The sequence below is a fragment of the Helianthus annuus genome, chromosome 3 (genome assembly GCF_002127325.2).
Source record: "Helianthus annuus cultivar XRQ/B chromosome 3, HanXRQr2.0-SUNRISE, whole genome shotgun sequence".
NCBI classification, from domain to species: Eukaryota; Viridiplantae; Streptophyta; class Magnoliopsida; order Asterales; family Asteraceae; genus Helianthus; species Helianthus annuus.
In genome coordinates this window covers 147,245,817-147,273,476 of record NC_035435.2, presented here as the reverse complement: position 1 = coordinate 147,273,476, position 27,660 = coordinate 147,245,817, and the positions used below count along the sequence as shown (strand labels likewise).

General features: G+C 34.2%; 3 protein-coding genes across 3 annotated transcripts; all 3 read right to left on the bottom strand.

The window, feature by feature from the left end:
- Window positions 1-1,922: 1,922 nt before the first annotated feature.
- LOC110929964 (CASP-like protein 1) lies at window positions 1,923-4,385 on the bottom strand. The gene is made up of 3 exons (XM_022173161.2): window positions 4,067-4,385; window positions 3,857-3,986; window positions 1,923-2,296 (listed from the first exon to the last, which is right to left on the bottom strand). The coding sequence occupies exons 1-3, from the start codon at window positions 4,348-4,350 to the stop codon at window positions 2,069-2,071; spliced, it is 642 nt and encodes a 213-aa protein (XP_022028853.1). The 5' UTR covers window positions 4,351-4,385; the 3' UTR covers window positions 1,923-2,068.
- Window positions 4,386-6,734: 2,349 nt separating this feature from the next.
- Window positions 6,735-8,401, bottom strand: LOC110932205. The gene is made up of 4 exons (XM_022175558.1): window positions 8,080-8,401; window positions 7,860-7,987; window positions 7,432-7,763; window positions 6,735-6,822 (listed from the first exon to the last, which is right to left on the bottom strand). Exons 1-4 carry the CDS (start codon window positions 8,399-8,401, stop codon window positions 6,735-6,737), a joined length of 870 nt encoding a protein of 289 aa, XP_022031250.1.
- Window positions 8,402-23,120: 14,719 nt separating this feature from the next.
- LOC110929963 (CASP-like protein 1) lies at window positions 23,121-27,353 on the bottom strand. Its single transcript, XM_022173160.2, has 3 exons — window positions 27,030-27,353; window positions 25,214-25,343; window positions 23,121-23,513 (listed from the first exon to the last, which is right to left on the bottom strand). The coding sequence occupies exons 1-3, from the start codon at window positions 27,278-27,280 to the stop codon at window positions 23,289-23,291; spliced, it is 606 nt and encodes a 201-aa protein (XP_022028852.1). The 5' UTR covers window positions 27,281-27,353; the 3' UTR covers window positions 23,121-23,288.
- Between the last annotated feature and the right edge of the window lie 307 nt (window positions 27,354-27,660).

The following is a 27,660-nucleotide window of genomic DNA, read 5'->3' as shown; positions in this document are numbered from 1 at the left end:
CATAGGATGGTGATCCATGTGAAGTTGAAGTAATGCTTTTGATTGGCTCAATTATGTGTAAGTAAACCTTTTTGTTTTCTTTTTTTTTTCATTTTGTAATCTTTTATTGTTAGTTTTTTTAAAATGTTTTGTATAGCTTTACTATAAAAAGTTTTTTTTTCTAAAAGTTGTTTTTTTAGGAAAGTGTTTTTTTTTTGGTAGAAATTGCTATCCTAAGGAACTGAGAGTTTTTTCCCATTATAGTGTGAATGGAAAAAGTATTTACCATAAATATGTGTACACATAAAAAATACTAGTTATTCTAAAATTTCTGTATCGTTATAAAAAAATTCAATTAATAGGTGATTCTATAATTATATTTATACCTTCTTAAAGTTGTATTAAATACAAAAAATATTATTTTATTAACCAATGATGCAAGGATTAAATTTGAACCAAACTCTTTCATGGTAGTTAAATTCTTATTAAAAAAATAAAGAAAAACTTCTACTAGAAAAGTGTTTATTTTTTAATCACCATTTAAATCGTATATTTTTTTTATTTATTTATTCAGCTTCTACTAGAAAAGTATTCATCTTTTATTTACAAGTTAAATCGTATATTTTTTATATGTTTACTAGATTATTAGACCCATGTACGACACGGATTTAAGGATATAAATTTATAAATTATTTAAATTTATATTCTCTTCAAAAATTTACATAAGTGAATTTGTTACCATAGATGACGCAATAATTGCTCATGTGTAAAAACCGATTATTTTAGAAACACACCAACTTTACTTAGAAATTGTTCTATACTTTTATTTATTGTCATGGCAAAACATTAAGCGAGAGAAAATATCTTCTTTTCAATTTAAATGGAATCCTTCTATTTCACGGTATTAAACGAAATTTAGGGATAAACGTTCAAGTGTCGGTATCAGTTCTGGATAATATAAGGGTCTCAATAACCTGGTCACCCAGTGATAGGACCTGTAGTCGAGTTCCACTACATAAACCATTCTTTTGATCAATATTTCTTGATAACGTCACTGGAACACTGAACTTTGGTAATTACCAATGATTTGGCAAGCCTAAAAATATAACTCCATTTAGGACATCCCGTGAGTATAGACTTGTATCGAAATTATTAATATGGTGGATAGTAATGATTGAAAGGGCATTAAGAAATGTATGGTAATAATAAAATATGGTAAAAATAAAACTAGTTAAATATTTAAATATGGTAATAAATTTTCTATCACAAATGCGTAGCAAGTTGCTACACATTTCCTACGCAATAAATTTTTCATCACAAATACGTAGCAAGTTGCTACACATTTCCTACGCAATAAATTTTCCATCACAAATGCGTAGCAAGTTGCTACACATTTCGTACGCAATATGGTAATAAATTTTCCATCACAAATGCGTAGCAAGTTGCTACACATTTCCTACACAATAAATTTTTTATCACAAATGCGTAGCAAGTTGCTACACATTTCCTACGCAATAATTAATAACAATGCTGATTAAACATTAAAATATAATCTAAGTATAATAATAAATAATTCGTCATAAATGCGTAGCAAGTTGCTACGCATTTCTGACGCAACAATTAATATTTAAATGAATTTAACATATAAATCTAATTCCAACAAATAAATAATGGTTCCATCGGAAATGCGTAGCAAGTTGCTACGCATTTCCGACACAATACTTAGAATTAGTATATTTGTCACTATTGTGTCACAAATTGCCCAAAAAAATCAAGGTCTTTTTTCCGTAGGAAATGCGTAGTAAATGTGTCAGAATTTGCGACGCATTTTTTTGCGTAGGAAATTTCCGTAGCAAAATAACCATTTTTCTAGTAGTGTGGAGAAGCTAGTTGTGTTGTGCGTTTTCCTGGGGTATCACACCTCTACCCCTTAGGAATAGAGAGACGTAATTTACGGATCATAAAATACATACTCAAAGTAGCACAAAGCCAACAAAAAAAAAAAACATGGACTGAAAGAAGCTCAATAACAGAAAGTGAAATAACATCAAACTGGTACATAACTTAATATCTTCACTTATTGACCAAATTATGGCCTTGCAATCTTCTTCAAAAGAGTGTAATACGAGAGCCAAACCAAAAGTAGAAGTGCGATGTCGGATATGATTGCCATAGTGGAAGTGGCCGATAAGTGATGACAGAATGAACCATACGCATTGCAGATCTCTTTCCAGAATGAATGAGAGTTCCCTTTGAGTCCAACATATGCTACCCCTAGTTCTGCTCCTATAGCTGAAGATAAAATACTCAACAGCAACTGCATGCAAGCAGCAGACGTGCTAACTGTTAGTTTGTAAAAACATGAGGTTTTTTTTTGGATTGTAAAAACAACTGGCTCGTAGTAACTTCTATATAAGTTGAATAGCTTGTTCGAGCAATTCACTTTATTTTTATTTTTTATTTAGCACCAACATTTACTTTGTAATATTAAATGCTTCAAAGATCTAAATAATCTAAATCACGGTTTTGTTTAGTCTTTTATGTTCGTGTTTTGATAATATAGGGAGACTTTCAAATGAAAACCACCCTTGAGTTGAGAGAACCCCACTTTCTGTGTGAGTTTTGCCACCAAATTTTACACAACGGTAAAATAACACCTAACATAGACATTTATGAAAAAAAATCCGAAAAGAAATTACGAGCCATTTTTTTTCGACATGTATGTTTCATTTACGATGGGGTAAATCACTATAGGAGCTAAGTTTTAGTGAATCTGCCCCACCGTAAAAAGTGGCTTAAATTTTTTTTATTGGAAAGGTAATATTTAAAAAAAAAATTGGTGAATTTTTTTTTTTGAAAAAGAAACTGGAACTCGAGTGCCTACAGGGGAATTGAATGGGTGGGCTTAGATTAAAGCTTATAGGATTATATGTTAGTAGTACAGACTAATGTGCTTAAAAGATAAATTTTGGGTTGACTTATTGAGTAAACTTTTTATTTTTTACCAGGGCCGTCTCCGAAAATCACAAATTTTTTTGGCCCTGTGCGAGATTAAAAGTTTGGGCCCTATATATTAACTCAATATGTTTTTTTATTGATTTGAGCCAAGTGTCATTAATCCGTTACACATTAAAATAGTTGGGCTTCTAAACTTGATTGGCAAAAACATTTGGGCTTTAACGTTTTTTGTTCATAAATCCAGTAACAAAAGTTAGTTTTTTTATAATAATAACACAGTCTAATTTATTAAAACCATAATAATAATAATAATAATAATAATAATAATAATAATAATAATAATAATAATAATAATAATAATAATAATAATAATAATAATAATAATAATAGTTCATGATGTAAATCCATTCACATGCACGCATGAAATGCCATACGTAAAAGTGGGCTTCAAGGCCCAACCTTGGATAAATAAAAAAAAAATAAGAAAAAAACAGATAGCTAGCAGGTCTCGAACCGGAGACGCGTATACCAAACGCTAAGCGCGGTACCAATCGGACTACGGCAAGTTTATTTCTTTCATTGGGACTACATATTTTATATATAAACAAAATGAAAAAAAATTACGGGCCCTAAAAGCTTTTGGACCCTGTTCGGTGGCACGTCCTGCACACCCTATGGGCCGGGCCAGTTTTTTACTTATCAATTTATATTTATTTATTTATGTTGTAATAAGTACAAATTTGTTTAGTTAAAAAGGTTTAAATAAATTTATTTGGGTGTCAGTCAAACCCAAGCCATAAGCTTGGATCCGCCGGCCCCTGAACCCTGGAAGTGAATCACCTAGAAAACAAACATGTTAAACACTCTTATGAAACTGGGTTTTGAATAAATTAGTTGGGTGAAAGACGAGCGCGCGTACAGAATCTAGTATCGCCAAATGAAACTGCATCTTTGTCGAAATTACGCCCGTCTTCTTCAGAGTAAAAACCGAAAAGAAACCAGTAACGATGCTGTACAAGCCAGCTACTGAGAAGGCTGATACATAGTATCTGCATCATAACCAAAAACATTTCATAATGGATACCAATATTATGGCCAAAGGTCACCTTTTCAAACTAGTGCTACTTACATATAAGCTGGGGACTGATTCCAATTTGCATCCAAGGATACTGCCATGGTAGGAGAAACAGGTATCATCTTGCTTTGTTTAGAAGTGACCATAACAACGACAGCAGCCGCGCTAGCTGCAAACACCACCGCTCTCAAGGCTGCATCAACCACCAAATGGTTCTTGACACCATCTGCACCTTTACTAGCCTGCTCTAGACCTTGTGCTGACCACTTGACCGGTACCTCCATGTCAACCGAGGCATGGGGAGGAGCTGCGGTGGTGTCGTTTATTACCCGTGCCATTGGTTGATACCAGCAATGAGAAGCTTGTGTTTATGGTTATGGTACACCACTACTATATATATACAAGAATAGATAAGAGGTCCTCTTCATCTTTTTCTTTAAAAAGGAAGATCTTTGACCTTAACAACCACTGGTTTAACCTCTTTTGCCATGATATTAATTGTTAGATGTAATTGGGACCCAAATTCTTCCTCACAATTATTTGGTTTTGGATACCTGATGTAACTTTAAAAACATCCCAGAATCAACAGGAAAAAGAAATTGATTCAAGCTATCATTCTCACTTAGTTCGTGTTGATGCATATGATGAGCTCGAAACGACATAATTTATAACGATGGCTTGTTTTTATGGTGAAGAGCCGATCGAGATTTAAATCCATAGATCGGTGACATTTTAATCTAGAAAATTTGTAATCACTTGTATTTATGCATGGTCGTCTTTGTATTTCTAGTTTCTTGCTAGATTTTTGAAGTTTTTTATTAGTGATGCAGTTTTGCTAGCCGTTAAAAGCTACGTATAATATTTACAGATAATATGGTTGTCTTTGTATTTATGTTTTTGATGCCACTAATTACTATTTAATAATAATCACTGGCAATTGCAACAACTAGTTTATTGGTGAAATTAGTTTACAACAGATGTAAAGTAAATATTGTAAAAGTACTACACAATTCTTGTTGTAAAACTCACCGTGAACTCAGATCGGTTAAAGGGAAGAATCATTTCCAAAAAGTTAGACTATATCCACTCCTACAGGCGCCCTTAAGCATCCTTAGCTGCCACATCATCTGCCACATCATATCCTTACAAATCCTTAAAACCTTTACTTTACTTTATCTCTAAACTCTTCTATATTTCCACCTTATCACCTACCCACTACAGACAATATTTAAATAAAAGTTTTTTTCTTATAGTTTGGGCCCATCTTATCAACAAAACTAATACAAACATGCATCCATAATTAAGGGTTTCATTGTTAAAGGCTTCATTGTTAAGGGTTTGTAAAAGGACTTGTAAGGGTAAGGATATTAATGATGCAGATAGTCTTAAAATGTTTAGTTAATTGAAGTTAAAAAGTAAAAGAAAAAACAAAAAAGAAGATATGCCAAAACTGAAAACTTAAAATAGGAAAAAAAAAAAAAGGAGTAAACAACAATTTGATAAAACAGGAAAAAAAAGGAGTAAACTACAATTTGAGTCTTCGGGGTTGACACCTAATTGCACGTTAAGTCTCTTCATTTTTTTAATTTGAACAATCAAGTCCCTAACGTTGCTCAATTGCAACAATTGAGTTCCTGCTATTAGATAGCCATTTAAATTAGAGTGAAAAGACTAAAATACCCCTTATTTTTTATATGCAACATGAGTCCCTGCTTGTAAATTTTAACACTTGTTAGGGTATACATGTGCGGAAGCGAACAACACACACAAAAACAATTAATCTGCAGAAAATAAATGATCACAAGAACACACGGATTTACGTAGTTCGGTCTAATCTGACTTACATCCACAGGATGCAACCAAGATTTTTATTGATATTTGCCTCTCACCACTCGTGATAAGGAATTACAAGTACAAGACATATATTTTTAATAACGATTAGGGTTTCTAGATTATTCCAGCCGAACCTGCCAAAACCCATCTAGCCTCCATAACTAGGGCTGTAAACGAGCCGAGTCGAGCCGAGCTAGACCCAGCTCGAGCTCGGCTCGAACTCGATTCGAGCTGGCTCGGCTCGAGCTCGAATTTCAAATCGAGCTGAGATTTGAGGCTCGAGTTCGACTCGATTAGAATTCGAGCTAGCTCGAACTAAAAAAGAACCGCAAAATTTATTACTTAAAAAGCTCTTAAAAATGAATTTCTTCATATCCTAAGGGCCATAATTGTCATTTTATTTAACCATATGGCTAAATATGCAAGTATAAATTGTTAATTCACTTTCTCCATTGTCTTTACCTTCTTTTATAGGGGAGATACTCCCTTACTTTTTGTTTTCTAAGCGATGTGGGACAAAAAATGAAGGATGTAAACCTTATCGAGCCAGCTCACGAGCTCACGAGCCGAGCCAGGCCAAGCTCGAGCTCGGCTCGTTTACGAGCCGAGCCGAGCTGGCTCGTTTACAACCGAGCCAATTTTGAGCCGAGCTTTCTTCGAGCTTTTTTCGAGCGAGTTTCGAGCGAGCTGCGAGCCACGAGTTTTTTGAACACCCTATCCATAACCCAACAAGTCACTGCCTGTAAAATTTAAATATTCCTTCCAAATTCAAATCTTTTACGTTTTTAACTAACCACCGTAATCATTAACTGCCAATAACGATACTAGTGATACTTCTAATTAACTGGTAATGATATAGTTCATGGTAATCAAACTCCTAGTGATACTTCTAATAACAGCTAATATCAATACCATTAAACTTTTCAATTTGAACATTTTCTTTTTCAGTCATTATAACACAATACGACAAAACGAAACTGAAATCGAAAAACAAACAGAAAATCAGCATTGAAACAACTGAAACAAATACCACTTGATCACTGGCGTACGATTATGTTTCTCTGATCTTCAAAATAACGACTCTCTGATGTCATTGCTGGTTAATCGGTTAAAAAACTGATATCAACCTAACTAATACTAAAACCCTTGCTAAAAACTCCTTGGTCAAACCTTATCTCTCGTCAACCCAAACAAAAATTCCGCAAAAGAATATTATAATGACTTTTTTCATAACTTATTAATTCTAGAAAACAAAGCAATTAAAATATCAATCAATCATACACAGTAAAATCCCATAAATAGCAAAGCTATTGGTAGGGTTTGGGGAGGTTGGGATGTAGACACACCTTACCTCTACCCCTAGGGATAAAGAGGCTGCTTCTAGTAAGACCCTCAGCTCCAAAACACTCAGGAAAGAAATAAATAGAACATGAGGGGTGTGTGTGTGTGTGTGTGTATGAAGCTACAAATATAACATGAGTGGTGAAAGAGTGCATGGTAAACAAGACAAATCTAACAACACAAACAACCTATACACATAGATACATATCTACGACCATACACTACACCTAAAAACACAATTGTACCCTCTCCTATAAATCCTTAACCTTAATCTATGTCTCCACGAGTTCCTATCATGGACCATGTTCTCAGAGAGGTGCAATCTTTGCAAATCCTGCCTAATCCGCTCATTCCAAGTAATTTTGGGTCTGCCTCTACTCTTCCTCCCCTCCACCTCCTCGAGAGTTTCAACCACTCTAACTGGCTTTATCATCTGCCACCTCTTCACATGCCCAAACCATCTCAATCTTCCCTCCTTTATCTTATCTGATATACTAGCTACTTCTAACCTCTCTCTAAAAACATCATTTCTTATCCGGCAATGGCCCAACAGTCGGTTTCGTATAACACAGCAGGTCTAATTGTAACCATATAAAATTTCCCTTTCAATTTTTGTTGGGAACCTCCTATTGCACAATACCCCAGTGGCAGCTCTTCACCTACACCATCCAACCTGGATGCGGTGGGCAACGTCACTATCTATCTCCCCATCCCATTGAACAAACGATCCTAGATACTTGAACTTAGTCACCTGCGGAACCACTTGACCGTCAATGGTGATCTGAATGTCCTCATCGTTGTCTACTCCACTAAAGTCACAATACAAGTACTCAGTCTCAGATCGACTAATCCTTAAACCTCTGGCCTCTAAAGCTGCTCGCCACTCTACTAACCTCGCATTTTACTATCAGCAACTAACATAATATCATCTGCGAAAAGCAGGCACCACGGAAGATCCTCCTGAATTAACTTTGTCAACTCATCTAGAATAACTGCAAATAGAAAAGGGCTCAAAGCAGACCCTTGGTGAAGTCTTACCTCCACCGGGAAAGAATCAGTATCCCCTATAGGCGCTCGGACACTAGTCTCAGTCCTAACATACATATCCCTAATTAAGTCTATATACTTCCCAGAAACCCCTCTACTCTCCAAACTATCCCAAATCAGTCTACGTGGCACACTGTCATAGGGTTTTTCAAGATCAATGAACACCATGTGTAGGTCTCGTTTCTTCTCCCTATATTCTCCATCATTCTCCTTAGAATATGTATTACTTCCGTAGTCAATCGCCCTGGCATGAAACCAAATTGGTTTACCGTGACTTGAGTTTCTATTCTGATTCTCGTCTCAATTATTCTCTCCCATAATTTCATAGTGTGTCATAGCAACTTAATACCGATTGCTATATGTTTTCTTTTGTGTAAGGGGTTAACAGAAGATATAATAACCACAGACGACAACACAAAATTGTTTTCTGTCCTTTTTCCATTTGTTCAAAAATCGACGCAAGAAACAAGAATATTATAGGTTCCTTTTGTTCAACAAAAAAGGGTACCGATCCTTTTTTTACTTTATCGAACAAACAAAATGGGAACGACTGAACTTCACTTTCGATCGATCGCTGGACTTGGCGGCTAGAGATGTTGGCTACAACCCTAGATCTAATAAACACCTCCATAATCATTTATTCAGTGTGATTTGTGTGTCAAATGAGCTAAAGCTCTGATACCACTTGTTATGGTATATGCACGAGGAAGCAACACACACACATAAACGATTAATCAATTAAACAATCACAAGGATTTACGTGGTTTGGTCTAACATGGCCCATGTCTACATGCTGCAACCATGATTTTTATTGTTTTCTGCCTCTCACCACACGTAATAGGGAATTACAAGTACAAGACCTATATTTATAATAAAGATTAGGGTTTCTAGATTATTTCCCTAGAAATAATAAACGGGCTAAATAAAAGTAAACAGGCAGAACCTGCCTAAAACCAATCTAGCCTCCATAACCCAACAAGTCCTAGCTTGTAAACTTTAAAAATTCCCTCCAAATTCAAATCATTTACGTTTTAACTAACCACCCTTATCATTAATTTCTAATAACGATACTAATGATACCACTAATGATCAACTGCTAATAATACAGATCTTGCAACCTAATGATGCTGCTAATGATACTTCTAATCAACTGGTAAAGATACAATTCAATGTAATTAAACAGATCATGCAAATTAATGATAATGATAATAATATAGATCACGCAAAGCATTCTACTAATGATACTGCTAAGGATATAGATCATGCAAAGCAGATCAGTTGCTAATGATACTGCTAAACATTCTAGTCAAACAAATCAGTTGCATAAGCAGTTGATTAAGTTGCATAATCAACCACTCCTAAACAAATGTACACAATTAATTACTAACACACCTGTATTGAAACTAATGTACATGATTAACTGCTAACACAACGACCTCTAATCCTAACTATGACTTCTAAACACTGCTAACACAACGACCTCTAATCCTAACTATGACTTCTAAACACATGATTAACTAATGTACATGATTAACTGCTAACACAATGACTTCTAAACAAATGGGGAATTAATTGCTAACACAACTAATCAACTGCAATTTGATCAACTGCCAATCACCGGATAAACAAACTAACTAAATCAAGGTCAAAACAGATCACCTGATCAACTAACTAACTATCACTTTCAACCTATCACCAAACAGATCAATTGCATAGGTTCAAAACTAAGTTCAACCTATCACAAAGTACATGATCAACCATTACAATCATTCACCCATTAAACATCAACCATTACATTATACATGATCAACCATTACATTATACATGATCAACCTACACAAATCTTCAAACAAAAGGTAAACCATGATCAAACATCAACTTGTAACATTATCATTTCTCTTATAAACAGAAGGCATTACCATAACATAGTCATCAACCATTCAAACACCATAACATAATCATCAAGCATCAACCATTCAACAGAAGTCAAACCATAACATAATCATCAACCCTTACATATACGAATATACTTCACATTAACAATTACTGCCAAAATATGATCAATAATAAAAACCCATGAACTATTCTAGTTAGCTTCTAGTTATGCATCATGAATATATACAAAACCAATTATAAACTAACCTAATCTATTCGATCATCCCAGCCCCTATCAAACCTTATGTCCACATTTGCATTGCTCAGAAACTTGAGCACCACCCTAATGTGGACCACCAGTCAGTGTACAGTTGCTTGCAGCCTTATTTCAGCTACATTCTCAAGTTCAATTTTAAAAATCAAACAAATTTCAAACCTTATGTGCACATGTTCATGTTAATAATGTTAACATAACTATGTCTTACTTGCAACATGCTGATTTTCAATAATGGCTTGAACTCGCAATATGATCAACGTGGTGATTGGAGATGAAGTAGGACGACGGCAGCTGGAGGTTTGGTGGGGGGGGGGAGTGATTTGTTGCTTTTGGGGGAAGATTGGGGATGACAATTGTACTTAGGGTGATGTTTGGGGTGAAATTACCTCATTGCCCTTGCTACTATTATTAAAGTAAATGGCCATGTACCAGATGTTAACATCAGGAACTCAATTGTTGCGATTGAGCAACATTGGCGACTTGATTGTTACATAAGAAAAGAAGGGGCTCAACGTGCAATCCAGTGTCAACCTTAGGGATTCAAATTGTAGTTTATTCAAAAAAAGAAATAAATTTATATTTAAAAAAAGGAGGGGGGAGGGGTTAACTGTTGGAAAAAAAGGAGGGGAAAGGGCACACACACTATAACAACCTTCCCAAAATATTTTGAACATGACTAAACGTTCCTAAATATAACATGTACGTGAGAAACGGACCCGAAATAGCCGTAAATATCACCTTGGTCTATCGCGGGGCGCGACTGCCTTTGCTTGGTCGACACTGCATAGTGCCACGTGACTCACCGAACCTACCCCTTGACTCGGCAACCCTATAAGCGACACGTGGGCTCTCGCGGCCCGCGAAGGCCGAAGCTACTTGGTCGCGGGGCGCGATGGAGTGCTCGACCAGCCTATATAAGGGGGCTCAGGCTCATTTGTTCAACCATTCAAATCTGATTTCTCTCTCAAATTTCTTATAAGTAGAAATTATACCCGGGCATAATACCCATTATAAAGCGAAGCTCTGCCTCGTTGTAAGTACTATAACCCTGCTATTACCATACACGATTGATTTAGGATTCCGTAATGCATGTCGGCTCTGCCCGACTCAGTCATTGGAATTCTGTCTCGTGTGTACACCCGATTGATCTAGGATTCCGTAATGCATGTCGGCTCTGCCCGACTCAGTCATTGGAATTCTGTCTCGAGTTGTACGGTTAATGTGAATTGGGTTATTTTACTAACATGTGTGCATTGTTTAATTTTAATAGATAATAATCAGGAGATTCCCAGGAAGCTTTAATCTTACCTAAGTAAACAATGTGAGTACATCTGCTTTTCATAAACTGTTTTTACAAAACCTCAATTGTTTTAAAATATAATTAACAGTGATTGAGTCTATGTATTCTTTAATTACTACCGATATGTTGGGGTTTTGTATACAAATGTGAAAGACGTTACCTTTGGACAAAAAGTTAGCCAATGAGTAATATGACCCACCAGTCTGGATTGACACTACTGAATGAGTAATTGTGTAGATATAAACATTGTAATCGCTCTCAATACTGTGAAATTATATAAACTGTTTTTTATTAACTGGGATGCACTCGCCAGTATTTTTTGCTGATAAAATATTTTTAAAACGCGTTTCATGTAACAAAATGTCAAAGCCAATAGAAGCCAGCTGGAAAGCACCGAAGGCTTGGAAAAGTGCCTATAAAAGTTACCTAAATAAAGAAGAAGTTTTTGTTTTCAATGATTAGGGGTATCACTACAAATGTATTGTCAAATGAACTCGGGTTTTATCCCGATAAATTATTATTATAAAATTTTGGTGTTTTACTCTGATAAACACATTTCCTGACTACGTCCCTGATGTATTCCGCTGCTAAATTAATAAACACCGATACCACTGATACCGCACGGCTCGCGGCGCCTGCTCCCGGGGTAGGGGTCGGGGGTTGCGACACACACGAGGATCAAGCTTGGGACCTCCAACTTTATAAGCGATCTGCTTAAAAACTGGGTTGTGCATTTTATTTAATACTCAACCTGTTTCAGCACTTAAAAACTGGGACCTCCAACTTTATAAGCGATCCTCTTAAAAACTAGGTTGTGCATTTTATTTAATACTCAACTTGTTTTAGCACTTTAATATATAATAAAACGAAACTTGGGTGGCTGGTACTATATATATGCCGACCACCAAGTTTAATTATATATGTAAACGACCATGATGACACATGCTAGAGTTTAATGATATTTTCATTGGGCTACATGATTGCATCGAAAACAAACTTGTGATAAACAAGTTGAGTCGAGTTCAAACTCGTTTAACCTCAAACTTGGTTTGTTCAGTTTAATTAACAGACACTTAGCTTAAGCTTGATTTGTTCCGAGTTCTTTGTCTAAAACTCAATAACTTGATCTGTGGATAAATTTCCGAGCTTCGCTCGGGCTCGACTTATTCATTATTAAATACAAATAATATATTCTTTAGGTATTATATATAGTATTTTATTAAAACTTTATATATAATAATAATTAATAAACTTATTATATTGATATAAATAATAGGTTCGTTTAGATATTCAAGCCTAGCCAAATTCGATAGGTGAAAGTCAAATTCGTTTAATAAATCTAGTTTTATTAAGATGATCTTGAGTAGCATTGTGCGGCTAGACTCGTCTATGTCCATAGATACGTATAGGGACAAATAATAAAACAAATAAAGGAAAATTAAAGAAAGTTTTTGAAATAAGAGCACGTAACATTGGGTTTTTCACTTCACGGACGTTGACATGGCCGAGAGCTATGGGGGGAGGGTGGGAGAAGGAGAGAGAGTTGGTTGTAGGTCCGTGTAGACCTACGGACTTTGAATGTGAGTGTAGAGGGTGGGTTGGGGAGAGAGAGGGGATTGTCCGCGAAGGAACCTCTGTGGTAGGTTTGACATGACTACGTCCTTAGCTTAACGATTGCAGTTGGTCTGGAATGATAAAGAGAGTACACACAATTATATTTTTCTTGAAGGGTAAAAATTTATTTTCACATATTATTTCACTTAAGATTTTCAAAAGTTATATATTAATTAAGAGAATAAAAGCTAGGAAATGGTCAGATCGTTCCTGCCGTCCACATCACATAAGTGAACTTTGCTGGCCATTTGCTAATTTGGTCTTTAAAGGTGGGCGAAGAAGAAACAAAACTAGTTAAGTTACAACAACTTGTCTCATGTAAAATAACTAAAACTGATCGAAAACTTTATAATTATAATAACAAAAGTATATAAGTTGTATTGCACGTGTACCCGCTTATCATAAGCAATTGGCCTGTCTTTGCTTCGATCTTTTGACTTCTTTAACCACCCATGTGAACCTGTTCTTGCTTTGTGTAACTTCTTTGTAGACTTGCATGAACCCAAATGACTTGAAATGCTTAAGTATGATACCATAAAGATGAACCAAATGAAAAAAAAAGAGTGATGAAACTTTAGTTGAGAAGAGAAACAACAAAGTACATTTGGCGTAATAGTAAAACACTAAATGATTTATACTTTCTTCCATTAATTTAAATCTCTATCTCTAATTAGTTAGACAAAACCATTTTATCTTACATATTTCAAAACTTATCCTACATATATCATACATTTATGAAAATTTATCCTACACATATTAAAATTGTTTTTCACCAAAAATTAGGTTTGTTTAGAAAGAATATATACTTTATAAATCAGTTATTAGTTTAACTTAATTAGCTAATTTAGAGGAATACAATTAATTAACAATTTTTATAAATTTACTCATATGCCCTTACAATAATATTAAATAAACATACCAAATAGAGAATTTCTATTGGTTTAAACTTATTCATTTTGTTCTTAGATAATATTTTCTTCTCATTAGGGGTGTTCAAAAAACTCGTGGCTCGCAGCTCGCTCGAAACTCGCTCGAAAAAAGCTCGAAGAAAGCTCGGCTCGAAATTGGCTCGGTTGTAAACGAGCCAGCTCGGCTCGGTTTGTAAACGAGCCGAGCTCGAGCTTGGCCTGGCTCGGCTCGTGAACTCGTGAGCTGGCTCGATAAGGTTTACATCCTTCATTTTTTGTCCCACATCGCTTAGAAAACAAAAAGTAAGGGAGTATCTCCCTTATAAAAGAAGGTAAAGACAATGGAGTAAGTTATACTTGCATATTTAGCCATATGGTTAAATAAAATGGCAATTATGGCCCTTAGGCTACGAAGAAATTCATTTTTAAGAGCTTTTTAAGTAATAAATTTTGCGGTTCTTTGTTAGTTCGAGCTAAATCGAGCCGAGCCAGCTCGAATCGAGTTCGAGCCGAGCTCGAGCTGGGTCTAGCTCGGCTCGACTCGGCTCGTTTACAGCCCTATTTCTCATTTATACCCTCCACATGAATGACATTTTAAGATACCTAAAAGTCAAGAACTGTTTTTTAGTTCAATGCATAATGTACAACCTTAAATTAAAATGAGAGTAAATTAGTCTTTCAAGCAATTACACATATTCCCCTCATCTCAATTACACTTTAACTCTCTCATCTTTAACCAAGTCATAGATAATTAGTTAATAGTTACGTTTTAACCCCCTTTTAAAAAGTAGTTGCCTCACGATTTTTAAATGACCATATCTTTTCGGTACGTTAATATTTAAAAATAAAAATTACACCATAAAACAAGCATTTTATTCTCTTTAATTTGAGTGTTGTATAACTATAGTGTTTTTTTAATTAAAAAATTAATATGAAACGTGATTAACAATGTCTAGGAGTGAGTACCAACTGAATTGTTAACCAAAACCAAACCAACCCAAACCGAAAACAGACGAAACCAACCAAAATCAACCAAAAACTGAATTAACTAAAACCCGAGTAACCGAAAATCTAATTAACCACAAACCAGTTATCAGATTTTTCTACCCTCGTTTAACTTAAGTTAACCTCACTGAACTGAACCTTTCATATTATCATATATTTCTAGCCTTTATATTTATACCTTTCATATTATCATATATTTATACCTCTAGTTCATGTATTTTATATTTTATATTTCCATTTCAGGTATTTATTATCCCACTTCATATACTTATACATCCATTTCATGTATTTTTACGTCAATTTCATGTATTTTAAAGCAAAGATTTTAGCCAAGTGTTGCTTTGGATATTAACCGAAATTAAAAGAACTAAACAAAAAAGCGTCAATATAACCGAATACATCGAATTGGTTAACCGAAAACTAATTGTTTAATAAAATAGACTACCGATAAGTTCGGGTTCTTCTTCGGTTGAAGATAATAGCCGAACGGACAGAACCATGCACACCACAATGAAATGAACTATCGATGACGTCGCTTATGACATATATCCACCACAATGATGTTACAATAAATATTAGACAAGCAAGAAAACTATCAGAAACAAGTAGCGTAATCCAAATTGTCAACCCCGTCGCATCACGCCGACACCTTGCCGGTATATATAATTTATAAGTATACTACACTAATCATTTGTGACCATTGACAACTTTGTTACAACATATTTAAAGTCCGTCAATCCATTTACAGTTTTATTACAGTTTACAAGTTCTTATAAGTTAGAGTGGGACTATATATGCAACCAATCTGAGTAAAATAGAGCAAATCCTTAGTTATTGTACATATACTAACCTTTCATTCAGTTCAAAGAAATGATATTCTTCTTGAACATTATCATCACCTACTTCACTAGCATCTTCAACTAGTTTATAATATAAACTCCTTTTGGCTTTGTGTAACACCCTGATCGAAGGCGGAAATATCGGGGCATCACTTGATAGATTGTTCAAAAGCACATGAAACTAAAATTTAAATATTTATTAATTCATTTGAATCATACAATACATCAAGAAAACAAGTAATACAAAATAATCCGTATTGAATTTATCTGAGTCCCGATAAGCTTTCTATGCGATTAGTAAATCTTGTAAGCATGTGGAAAATAATTGGTCAACTTCAAGAAGTTGATGAGCATACATAGGTTTGCAAAACTAGGTAAGTGAGTAAGTAGCATGTCAAGTTATCTAAAACTATCTTTTAAAAAATAACACTTTGGAACAAATGATGTGTACAATCAAACTAAGTGACTGAATCAATTTGAAAACCAAAAGTCTGTATGTATGTAGTTTCAATATAATCTACTACACTTGCTTGATTGAAGTTAATCATTGTGCTATGTATCTAACGTTAGCTCCTAAAGTATCGTTTAAGACAAGAAGCGTAAAAATAACAATATGACATAAGTAATTAAAAATTCTAAATAGCATGTTTCACCCAAATATTTAAGATAAAGAGGCTATGTAATTCACCTAGGTTAGCAAGCTTGTTTAAGAAAAAAATGGCTATGTAACTCACCTAGTCCTTTTCAATTGCAATACCAATTCATTTTCCACAAAAGATTGTTTGAAACTTGTTGTCATGGAAATTGCAACCAAAATGGACGAGTGACATTTGATGAAGTATTATTCTTTTATATCATTACTCAAGTAAATAAAATTTTACTTTCTTAGCTTGTAAAAATCTTTGAAACTTATATTTTCAAAATGTCATAAACTATATAAAATTTCATTTCTTTTATAAATTTTAAATAAAAAACTTTAAAGATTTTAAATTGGATGTTTTTTTAAATACCAATTTATAAATGTTTTCAACAAGTCAATACAAGACCAGAAGTACTGGATTCCAAAAGTGCTAGAATCCTTCTAGCAGTTTTGTGAATCCAACTGTTTTGTTTGTTTAGGCAGTAGTTTCAATGTAACAGTGATGTAACTAATGTTCCACTAGTTTTGCAAATTGCTGACAATTACACTATTCAATAGGTTGTTTAGGGTCGCCTTCATGGTGACATCACCAACAATTCACTCCTCTATATATAGTTCTTCTCTGTCAATGTAACAGTTAACACTTAGAGCCGAAAGGTAGAAGAATTAAGTGAGAGAGAGTGCACCTGGGGAGGGGGGGTACCTTGTATTATTTGATTGTATTACAACAGTTTGAATTTAATGAAATCATTATGCAATCATTTCTAAATTAATCCAGCTATGTTTATTATAACTGTTTGATTGAGTTTCCATATTTGTTCAAAAGTTTTATAAAATACACACACACTCAGATCCAACAATATTGTACATACTCACACTTAGGTTATAGCTAGGGTGTGGTCATGACTCATGACCCTCATGACCACCATGACCCTCCACGTCAGTGTCATGTCACCCACCTCTAATTCACCATCCAAAACCAATACCCTAAGGGTGTGGTCATAACCCAAACAACTATCCCCTTATTTATTTTAATATATCTTTGTCTAAAGAAAAAGAAAATGATTTCTTGAAAAATGGAAAGAAGGACAATGGTTGTCATGGTTTAATCCATGCAAACCATGATGGATCATGTAGAGGGAGGTGTAGCCTTCCATTCATGTTCCTACGTGCCGAATCATATCTCAACCATTACCTCCACACCCTTTAGCCTTATACTATATGTTTTGAGTTTAGGAGGTTATATGAAGGAAGTCACTATAATGAATCAAATGTATCATGTTTTTCACAAATTGTGTTTTCAACTTCAGAATATAATAAAGGACAACCTTGGTCTTGCACTTTAAGAAATCGTCTACAATCTCTTATATTTTTGTTTTTATGTGAATTCTTTGGTTTATTGTGAGTGGATATATTATTTGTCTTAACAAATTTATATTGAAAATAATTTACATGAAACCCGCCATACAACGTACGGTTGTATGCCAAAAAACATAAGTATATGTGTCAATACATGAACATTCCCACTAGTACTCTAAAATGTTAACTCAGTTTCATGTTATTTTGAAAATCATTTTCAAACAACATTTGAATTCTTACACTATTTTAAAGTGTCAGATTGTTTCTAATAAATAACGTAAAATTAAAAAATAAATATGAAATAAAAAGTTAATTCAACAATCATGATTTTTACTAGTTGTCACAATATAACTTTTTTATTGTTAGTTATCAGTTTGATGACAGATTATTAGAATTTTCCGGTAAATTGAACCTTCATGTAATATTTTCTTCGTTTATCATACAATCAACTTTAATGTGGTATGAAACATGAACTTTGAACCCCTTATTAACTTTTATTATTTATATATACTCTCGTATATGAAATATGTATATACTACCTTATTAAAGAAACTCACATACTTTTATCATGTTCTTCCATTTCTACCCTTGCTCTCTAAAATTCATATATGAAGATAATTTCCAAACAATATGTCTTTGTCTCGTGTCAAAAAGTTACCTAGCAATTAGTCATCAGATAAGCACACAGAAACCATTAATATCCATTAATTGTATTTAAGGATACGGAATCTTATTTCATATTTTGCATAAGGCACTTTCGTTGGGAAGAATGTATATATGTTTTTGTAATGTTGCATGCAAATTATAAGATGAATATTAAAATTATATTTTAAGTATTTGTCCATATTTAAAAAGGGAGACTACATGACACCAAAGAACACCAAGACAAAAGCAACATTGCATCATTAATCACCACTAAATATTAAATCTATCTTTATTTGTCACACCCCGATTTCCACGTGTCACCGGTGGGCCCGGTGTGGGGTACAGTGACGTAGTTGGCATCGTCATAGACAATCAACACAATATAATAATGCACAGCGGAAGCAGAATAGATACATTTCAACTTTTAAATAAATTGCAATAATAAATATCACAGTAGTTGAAACGGATCCACAGGCGGATCAAATACAAATAAGATAAAATATTGTTCAACAGATATTTGTCGTCCAAGCTTGCGAGACTATAGTGGACGCTCTTAGGAAACAACCAGCCTATTTCCGTATAGTACCTGCACTTAACCTTTTGGGAAAAATACGTCAGTTTACACTGGTAAATACAAATCGACTGACTCATTTTGAAAATGATTGAAAATTGATTTAAATGCACAAGGCATAAATATTTTTATTAACTTGGGATAATTATATAATATAAACTTGTGAACGATTTACATGCACTTATATCTCTGGTGGCCCGGGATCTGCTGTCCGGGCTAGAGATTTAATGACACACCACATTAAAGAGTTATACACGTCGGGTGTACGCCTACACCCCGTGCTCTGGTCGTGGCCATCTCGTAAGATAATGCCAAGGATATCCGGGACACGGTCAATAACCCCCCAAAGCCTTTAAGTAAGACAAAACTGTTTAAACGAAGTCGCACAAGCTATTCAAGACTGTACACCTATAAGGCGCAGGACTTGTGCGCCCGATCAAGCGGTATTTTAAATACCGTACCCCAAGCCCGTATAGGGAAAATAAGTCAAAATGTATTTACTTGAGCAAGTATAAGTCACAAATGATAAGTGTTGGTAGCTTTTACCGGGCCTCCTAATCTGGAACAAAGGTTTATAATTAACCTATTAGATTCCTAACGGCCTTTTATTTAAGCCTAAGCTTTGACCGGTTAGTTTTAAGAATGATACGGTTTACGCACGATTAAGCGAAAGACCGGATAGAATGTGATTTAGACCCGACAAGTTTGGAATACTTGTATAATATGGGTATACTAAATACATTCTGGATTTTGAAATAAAAATGATATCGTTTGACCCGTTTCGGTCAATTTACGCAAACTAGTTACGTAAACCGAACCGAACGCAAAAAGGGCGATACGGGTAGACCGATGATTCAAATGCAAGTTCCCTGAGATAATATGCTAAAAATATGATATTATATCAGTAAGTTATGTTCTATATTGCCCGGAATAATTTTAAACCCAATTTATGCCTTAGAAGGGCATTTTGGTCATTTAAAAGATAATAAAAGGGTAAAATTAGAAATCTGAGTTTCGGGTCTGGTTCATACAGTAAATATACTTAATATAACATATTATATCAGTAGGGTATGACCCATATATCAAATTTATCATTTAAAACTAAACTATGCACCGTAGGGGCAATTTAGTAATTTCACAAGGGCTAAAAGTGCCAAAACTGGAAATCTGAGTTCATATACTTATACTTACTGTTTTTATATGAAAATAAGCTAAACACATCAGTAGGTATAGGTCTTATATGTTTAAAACAAGTATAACGCTTACTATGCGCTTAAAACGCTAAATATGCGATTTAAGGGCGTTTTCGGGTTTTCAAATTAAATCTGAGATTTTTATATTTCCAGATTACTTAAAATAATTTATTCATCATATAAAATCAGTAGAAAAAGGTTTCGGGTCAAAAGGATGTGTAAAACTCATTTTATGGCTTAAACGGTCAAAACCGACATAACCCGAAACAACTAGGCGATCTAGGATCCGTTCAGCCAAAAATTAATTAAAAATCATCAAAATTCCCAGAATATTATAATACATCAGTTGGTAAAAAGTTTTGTACCAAAACGTGGCCAGAAACGGGTTCTATGCGAAAAGGACCGTTTATGTAAATTTATAATATAGTTTTACGCTAATGGCCATAACTCACAATCTGGACCACCAACTGATCCGAAATTTTCGGTGCAAGTTCATATATTAGAAATAAAGATTTCTATCCTTTCACTTTTCCAAAAATCCCGTTTTAAATCAAAAAGGGCAAAATAGTCAACTTTATGCATAAATCGGAAACATGCATTCGAATCGGCTAAGCATAGACTCAATCAAAGAAAATTCCAGAAAGTTTAACTAAAATAAAAATAGTCAAAAATACTTTCCAATACAGATCTCGAACATGCATGTACGAATCCGAATCGATAGTCTACGAAATAATCGTTTTACAAGACTTTCGGTTCCGATTCGTGTCTATACTATAGATTGTCGAGTTGATGATGGTAAAACCCATTCTTATATGTATTACAAGTTATTTATGATGATCAATCAGATTGCATGTCTAATATATTAACATTCAAGCTTATTTTTGCGAAAATCAATTCTGTTGACTTTTTAGAAACATGTTTGACTCGACAATTAGCATGCATATAGTGGGATTCAGATAGTGCCCTTTAGAGGGTTTGTTTCCCACATAAATACCAATCTATAACAAGTTTCAATTCGAGAAATGACTGAAAGAAATCCGTTTAATCAGAAAGTCAAAGCTTATGAACAACCAGTTTGACTTTTAGCAATAATCACTACAAGAACGGATTAAAGATTGAATTGAAAGCTTACAAAGGTCCTATAGGTGTTTAGTGAACACTAGAAGTCGGCCTTGATGATCTGATTATCTCCAGAAAGTCTTGAGAACCTTTGCAAGTCTTGAGAGCTCTTGTTCACAATGAAAATGTCCAAGAAATGAGATGATAATCTGATTTAAAGGAGGATCCAGAGCATTTGAAGTAGGTTACTGTTGTAGTAGCCATGCATGGCACTTGATTGGAGCATTTGGAGGCAAGACCAGCTGTTTACAACCCAAAATCGGACCCAAATCAGCCTATTTTGCGAATTCTGTCGCTGGCAGACCCACGCGGCCCGCTTGGGCTTTACCAGGCGGGTCGCCTGACCCCTGGTTCAGCCAAACAAGTTTCAGTTTTGGCAGAAATGGTCCCTGAGCTTGTACGCGATGTTTCGGCTACTTTTCTCGACCCCTAAACCCCCAAACTTGGTTTTTAAGAACCTTAGGACTTTTACCAACATGGTAATGTCCTCGGATAACTTTGCGCTCAACCGAAAAGCCCTGAAATTCGACGTTGACGCTTTTAGTCCTTCAAGTACGGTTTTGGCCATAACTTTCTCATACGTTGACGAAACTTCATGAAATTTTAACCACATATTCTAGTGAGTATATTTTAGCTATACAAAGCTTCGGGTCTGCCAAAAGTTCACTCAGAGGTATAAATTAAACATGTTGACACTTTTGGCCCCTATAGTTTGAAATACTTCACTTTTGTGCAATTTCCGCGTCGTATGATCCATGAACCATCCGTTTAAGGTTATAAACATTATGTAGGGTTATCATAGAGTCTATTTATCCATTGTTGACACTTTGGACCCTTACGTTCCATAGTTTTCACTGTTTGTCACTTTTAGTCCCTCTAAAGTATGTTTTCACATAACGGAACCTTATGACACGTGTCAAGACATTATTGGACGAAATTTTTCGAGGTGTTACATTATTGTATCAAATATGTGTTTAGATGGCATAAATGTAGGTATATAGTTATTTTGAAAAAAAATATTGATATGAATTTTTACCATTAAGGAAAAGCTCAACAAGTGTATGTCTGATTGTCTGCACATGAGTTAAGCCTTCTACTAAATCCTATACTATAAGATGGTAATGGATTTATTAGTGCTTTATGGTGATGGAAGATTAATATAGTATTTTCACTTTTTATTTCCATAAAAATGTTGTCGGCATAACGAATAGGCCACAAATGTCATACAGACATCACAAACCCCAACAACAACTACAAGGCAACAAAACAGACGTACCCACTGTTATGTATATGTATTATAATCATAAGCCATCTTTATCACTATTTTAAATTAAACTAGTGACTCTTAAAAATAATTAAGAATTCGTTCAAACAGCCAATCTCAAACCCGTAAACCACCAAACCGGTAAAAACAACTTACTTACTTACCCAACCTAACTTGTTTAGTTTGTCGTTTTCCAAAACTATAGTTAGCGCTGCGGGTTGGAAGTTACGTCAAACCTCCGGACCTAGAACACTTTGGTGTGAGTTGTGAGAAAGAAATATCACTATAATTATTCTTTGTTCTTATGTAGTATGTATTCATTTGAAACCTCACAAACACTCACACACCCCTACAAATTATTACATATACCATCTCAAATCCTAACATGGAAGGATACAACACATATGACTATATGAGAAACTGTGTTTTTCATGTCAACGTAACTATCATCTCATGATCTTTTTCGAAAGCACTAAAACGGAGAGCCAAATGAGCAGTAGAAGTGCGATTGACGGTAGAAGTGATATAGTAACAGATCCTGCAATATGACTGCAGAAGGAATCGTACATGTTGCAAACCTCATTCCATCTTGTATGAGCATTTCCTTTGTATCCTAAGTAAGCTACAGCTCCTGCTGCTCCTGTAGCAGAAGCCATGATACCTAACAGAAACTGCAACATACACATATTTATTTATAAGTTACTTCATGCGTCTACGTTATGAGCTACCAATTACGGATCCAAAAACTTTTGGTTAGGCTAAAATAATGAAACAATTAATAAATAGATTCTATTAGTTACCAAACACATTCATAAGAAATGCAAACACAAAAAACTAGAAAAACTTTAAATATTATTTAAAAATAAACGTTTATTTTAGGCTCATTCTATTCTCACAACCCTAAATTCTTATTCGCATATCCTTTTCACTCTATCTCTCTCTATATACCTATGTATACATAGAGAGAGATAGAGATGAGGGATGTGTGAATATTAACACCCTTATTTTATAACTTAATATTCAAATGAGAATTGTAATGTAATAAACTAGTAAATTTCCTCGCGATGCGGCGCACCAAATGTAAAGTAATTCGGATTTGTATAGTAAAGACCTGAATCGTTTCTAAACAAGAGTTATGTTAAAACATAGATAAACTGAGAATATACATAAAAATAAGCACGGAAACGTATTACATATGGCCCGACTTATTTGCGAAAAAAATTTACATCGAACACCAACCTGAACTTATACCAACACGTACATAAAACTAAGTAAAGTATATGTTTTTTAAGTTAAAAAAGGTATCGCATGTTGCGGTGGCGTCGAAACGTAAAGTTAGTCGAATTTGTAAAGTCTAACTAAAACATATTATATTCGACCCGACTTGTTGTAAAATAAAATTTATATCAAAGCACAGATCAACTGAAAACGTACAAAAAAAAACAATTTTTTTTGTATCTGGGCCTACCCATTTTCAAAGAAACGTAATTAACTTGAATTTATACCGACCCGTACATACTAAATTTTGAATGATAAAGGCTAAAATAAACAAAAACAAGACAAAAAAATATAAAAAGTTGACCAATTACCATATCCAACTTCTATTTGTCTTTATATAGAACTAGTGGGTTTTCTCCCGCGCTATGCGGCGATAACTCAGTTGGTATCAGTTCGGTTCGATACTGGCACTCACTTTTGTAACTGAAAGAGAAAACTAAAAAAACAAAGTCGCGATATGCTCAAAAGGATATCGATGCATCTTTTACATCAATCAAAAACCATAAAAACGAATACCGGTTTCTGATATTGCCGATATCGGTACAAATGTTATTCGGTCGAAATTGATTAAATTCGTCACATATCGATACTCGTATAGTTTACAATAAAAAGATATGTTTTTAATACTGTTATCAGCACTTGTATAATTTATGATACAAAAAGAATGTGTTGTTTTGAATAAAAAAAATGTAAATCACTATGCATCGTCGGCTCCAATTCAATTTAGTACGAAAATAGTACCATATCCATTTTTAATATTTAAAAAATTCTTAACACTATTCATCGTGCCTTTAAATTGATATGTATAATAATAATAATGTTTCTAGAATTAACAAATGCTGAAAAAAGTAAAATATAACTATACTTAAATTTTAAGTAGGGTAAAATAGCTAGAATTAAACAAGAAAACAAAAACAATTTCAATAACATACACAATTAACCCACTATCTTATATTTTGGTTGTGTATTGGAAAAAGTTATTTTTTTGTGGGCTTACATGGGTTGATCCCCTCGTGAGCTAATACACTAACTCGCAGCAAAAGTTTGTTGGTCCAATTAGTTTTAAAAAAGTTAGTAACATTGAAGAACTTACCGCGTCAAGTATCAGAAAGTGAAACAGCAGCCTAGTTGAGCTTCCTTTGGGCTTCAACAGTACTAGAACCGATAACACACTAGAGATGATGCTGTACAAGCAAGCTACAGACAGTGCTACCACGTAATATCTGCCTCATCATCAAAATAACAATCTTTAATTATACTATATTTTAGGGGTGTTCATCGAATCGAATAACGAATTTTCGAATTATTTGAATCGAATTGTTCGAATAATTTTTATTTTTCCTTGAATTCGTATTCGATTCGAATTCGATTAAAATCTATCGAATTCGTATTCGAATAAAAAAATCCAATTCGTATTCGATTAAAGTTTCGAATTCGAATAAATTCGATTTAATTCAGATTCTTTAAAACATGTAAAAAAACTATCAAAATGAAACATAAATTTTAAATCAGCCATAAAGCACGATATCACATTAAAAAGTTTCAAATAAAGTACCACAAGTCTAAAATTCAAAACGAGAAGTCGGGAATAATCACTCCACATTACAAGTTAATATTTTTATGGTTAGAATCTATTGATAGAAACTTAGGTTTTACTTATGGGTCATGTAGTGGGTTTGGTAGTGGGTAATTCTAATACTTGGAAAAAATTTTGAAAATAATTTATAGTATAGCTTAATAAAAGTTATATATGTATTATATATAAAAATAATAAATAAAAATGTATAATTTTTATTCGAATTTCGAATCGAATCGAATTTGAAATTATAAATTCGTATTCGATTCGTATTCGATTTACTTGACTCGAATTGAATCGAATTCGAATTCTTATAATCGAAGCGAATTCTTGATAATCGAATCGAATTTAAACGAATTTCGAATTTTTCGAATTCGAAACGAATCCTGAACACCCCTACTATATTTAACTAACGATACTCTTCAACTAGGACCAGCTGATGCTCAGACATCCCGTAGTGGGGTTTTTTGGGCATGGATTGGGCCAAAAACGCCCGGCACACTGCCCCCATGGGCGTTTGATTTTATTTTTTTGCTTGGGCGTGGCCATTAAAACGCCGGATGAAAAATTGAATGTCCAATAAGAATCCTCCAACTCATCCATCATAATATTATTGTTTTATTTTTTTTAAAAGAGAATAATCGGGTAATCATTGTTGGGGCACTATACCACTATACCCTTTTAACTTCAATCCCCATAATGGCTCTTTGCTAACTAGGACGCCACATGTCGGATAATACCCAAAGGAGGGACTTGAACTTCAAGCCCCACTACACATGGTCTCAGCTCAACTCATTTATCTTAACACACTAAAGCGTTAAGATTGAACCTGGCTAGTAAAAAGCTTGAGACGGGTAGGCAGTTTACTTTTAAAAGATTTAAAACTTGATTTTTCTACACATAATGATAGATACCTATAAAAATAAAAAATAGTACTTTTAACAAACATACAATACATATTATATACGTGTGTATTTATGTGCATGAAAAGTTGGGTTATAATATATATATTTTTTTTGAACAACTTTTTTTACAAATAAATACCATACAACCTTGTAGTTGAATCCATACTAATTTCGTGGGAAACGAGCATCATACTATTAAAGCACTAGGTCTTACTTCATTAGTGGTTATATAATTTCTACATATATTTTTTGTTGTAGTTTAAACGAGCCAATAAAGCGAGCATACCATGGCGATCAGACTCGACTCGTTTACAAACCAAACTAATTTTAAGGAAGATTTTTTCAATCGAGCCTGAGCTGTGAGCTTTTTGAACAACACTATTACTTGGCATAGTGTTTTTTTTTCTCTCAAAACAAGTATTACTTACATGAAAGCTGGTGATTGATTGAATTCTGCAGCCATGGGTAGAGCCATGCCAGGTGCAACAGGTATGAGCTTGGTTTGTTTAGAAGTGACCATAACAATGATACCAATCAAGGAAGTTGCAAACAACATGACCCTCAAGGCCACATCAACCACCACATGGTTCTTGACATCCCCTGTACCGGTACTACCCTTGTAATCTGGTTCTGGCGACTTCACCGATATGGTAGAATGCGGTGGAGTAACGGATGCCATGGCTTGGCTGCTTGAATGTAGAATACAGAAAACGTACTGATCGTGTTGTGGACAAGTGCAGTGTTATGTTTGCAACACCAACATACATTTATACTAGAATTTTTCAACTTTTTTGGCATGATTAGATAGCATGTTCAAAGATGCCCATATAAACATGTCATTTATTCTACATTTTGACAAGAATGTCGAGTCCAATATGACGTCAATTGATTTGACTGGATAGGAAGAGTTAGGAAGAAAATCTGAAATAAAAACTATAGACTTCATCTGTTTTTGTCACGTATAAAGTTAGTTTTTCTATGATTAAATTAACCCTGAAATATGTTTCTAGCTAACAAATAGTCCTTTACCTTAGTAAAATTAGTCACAAATATATATGT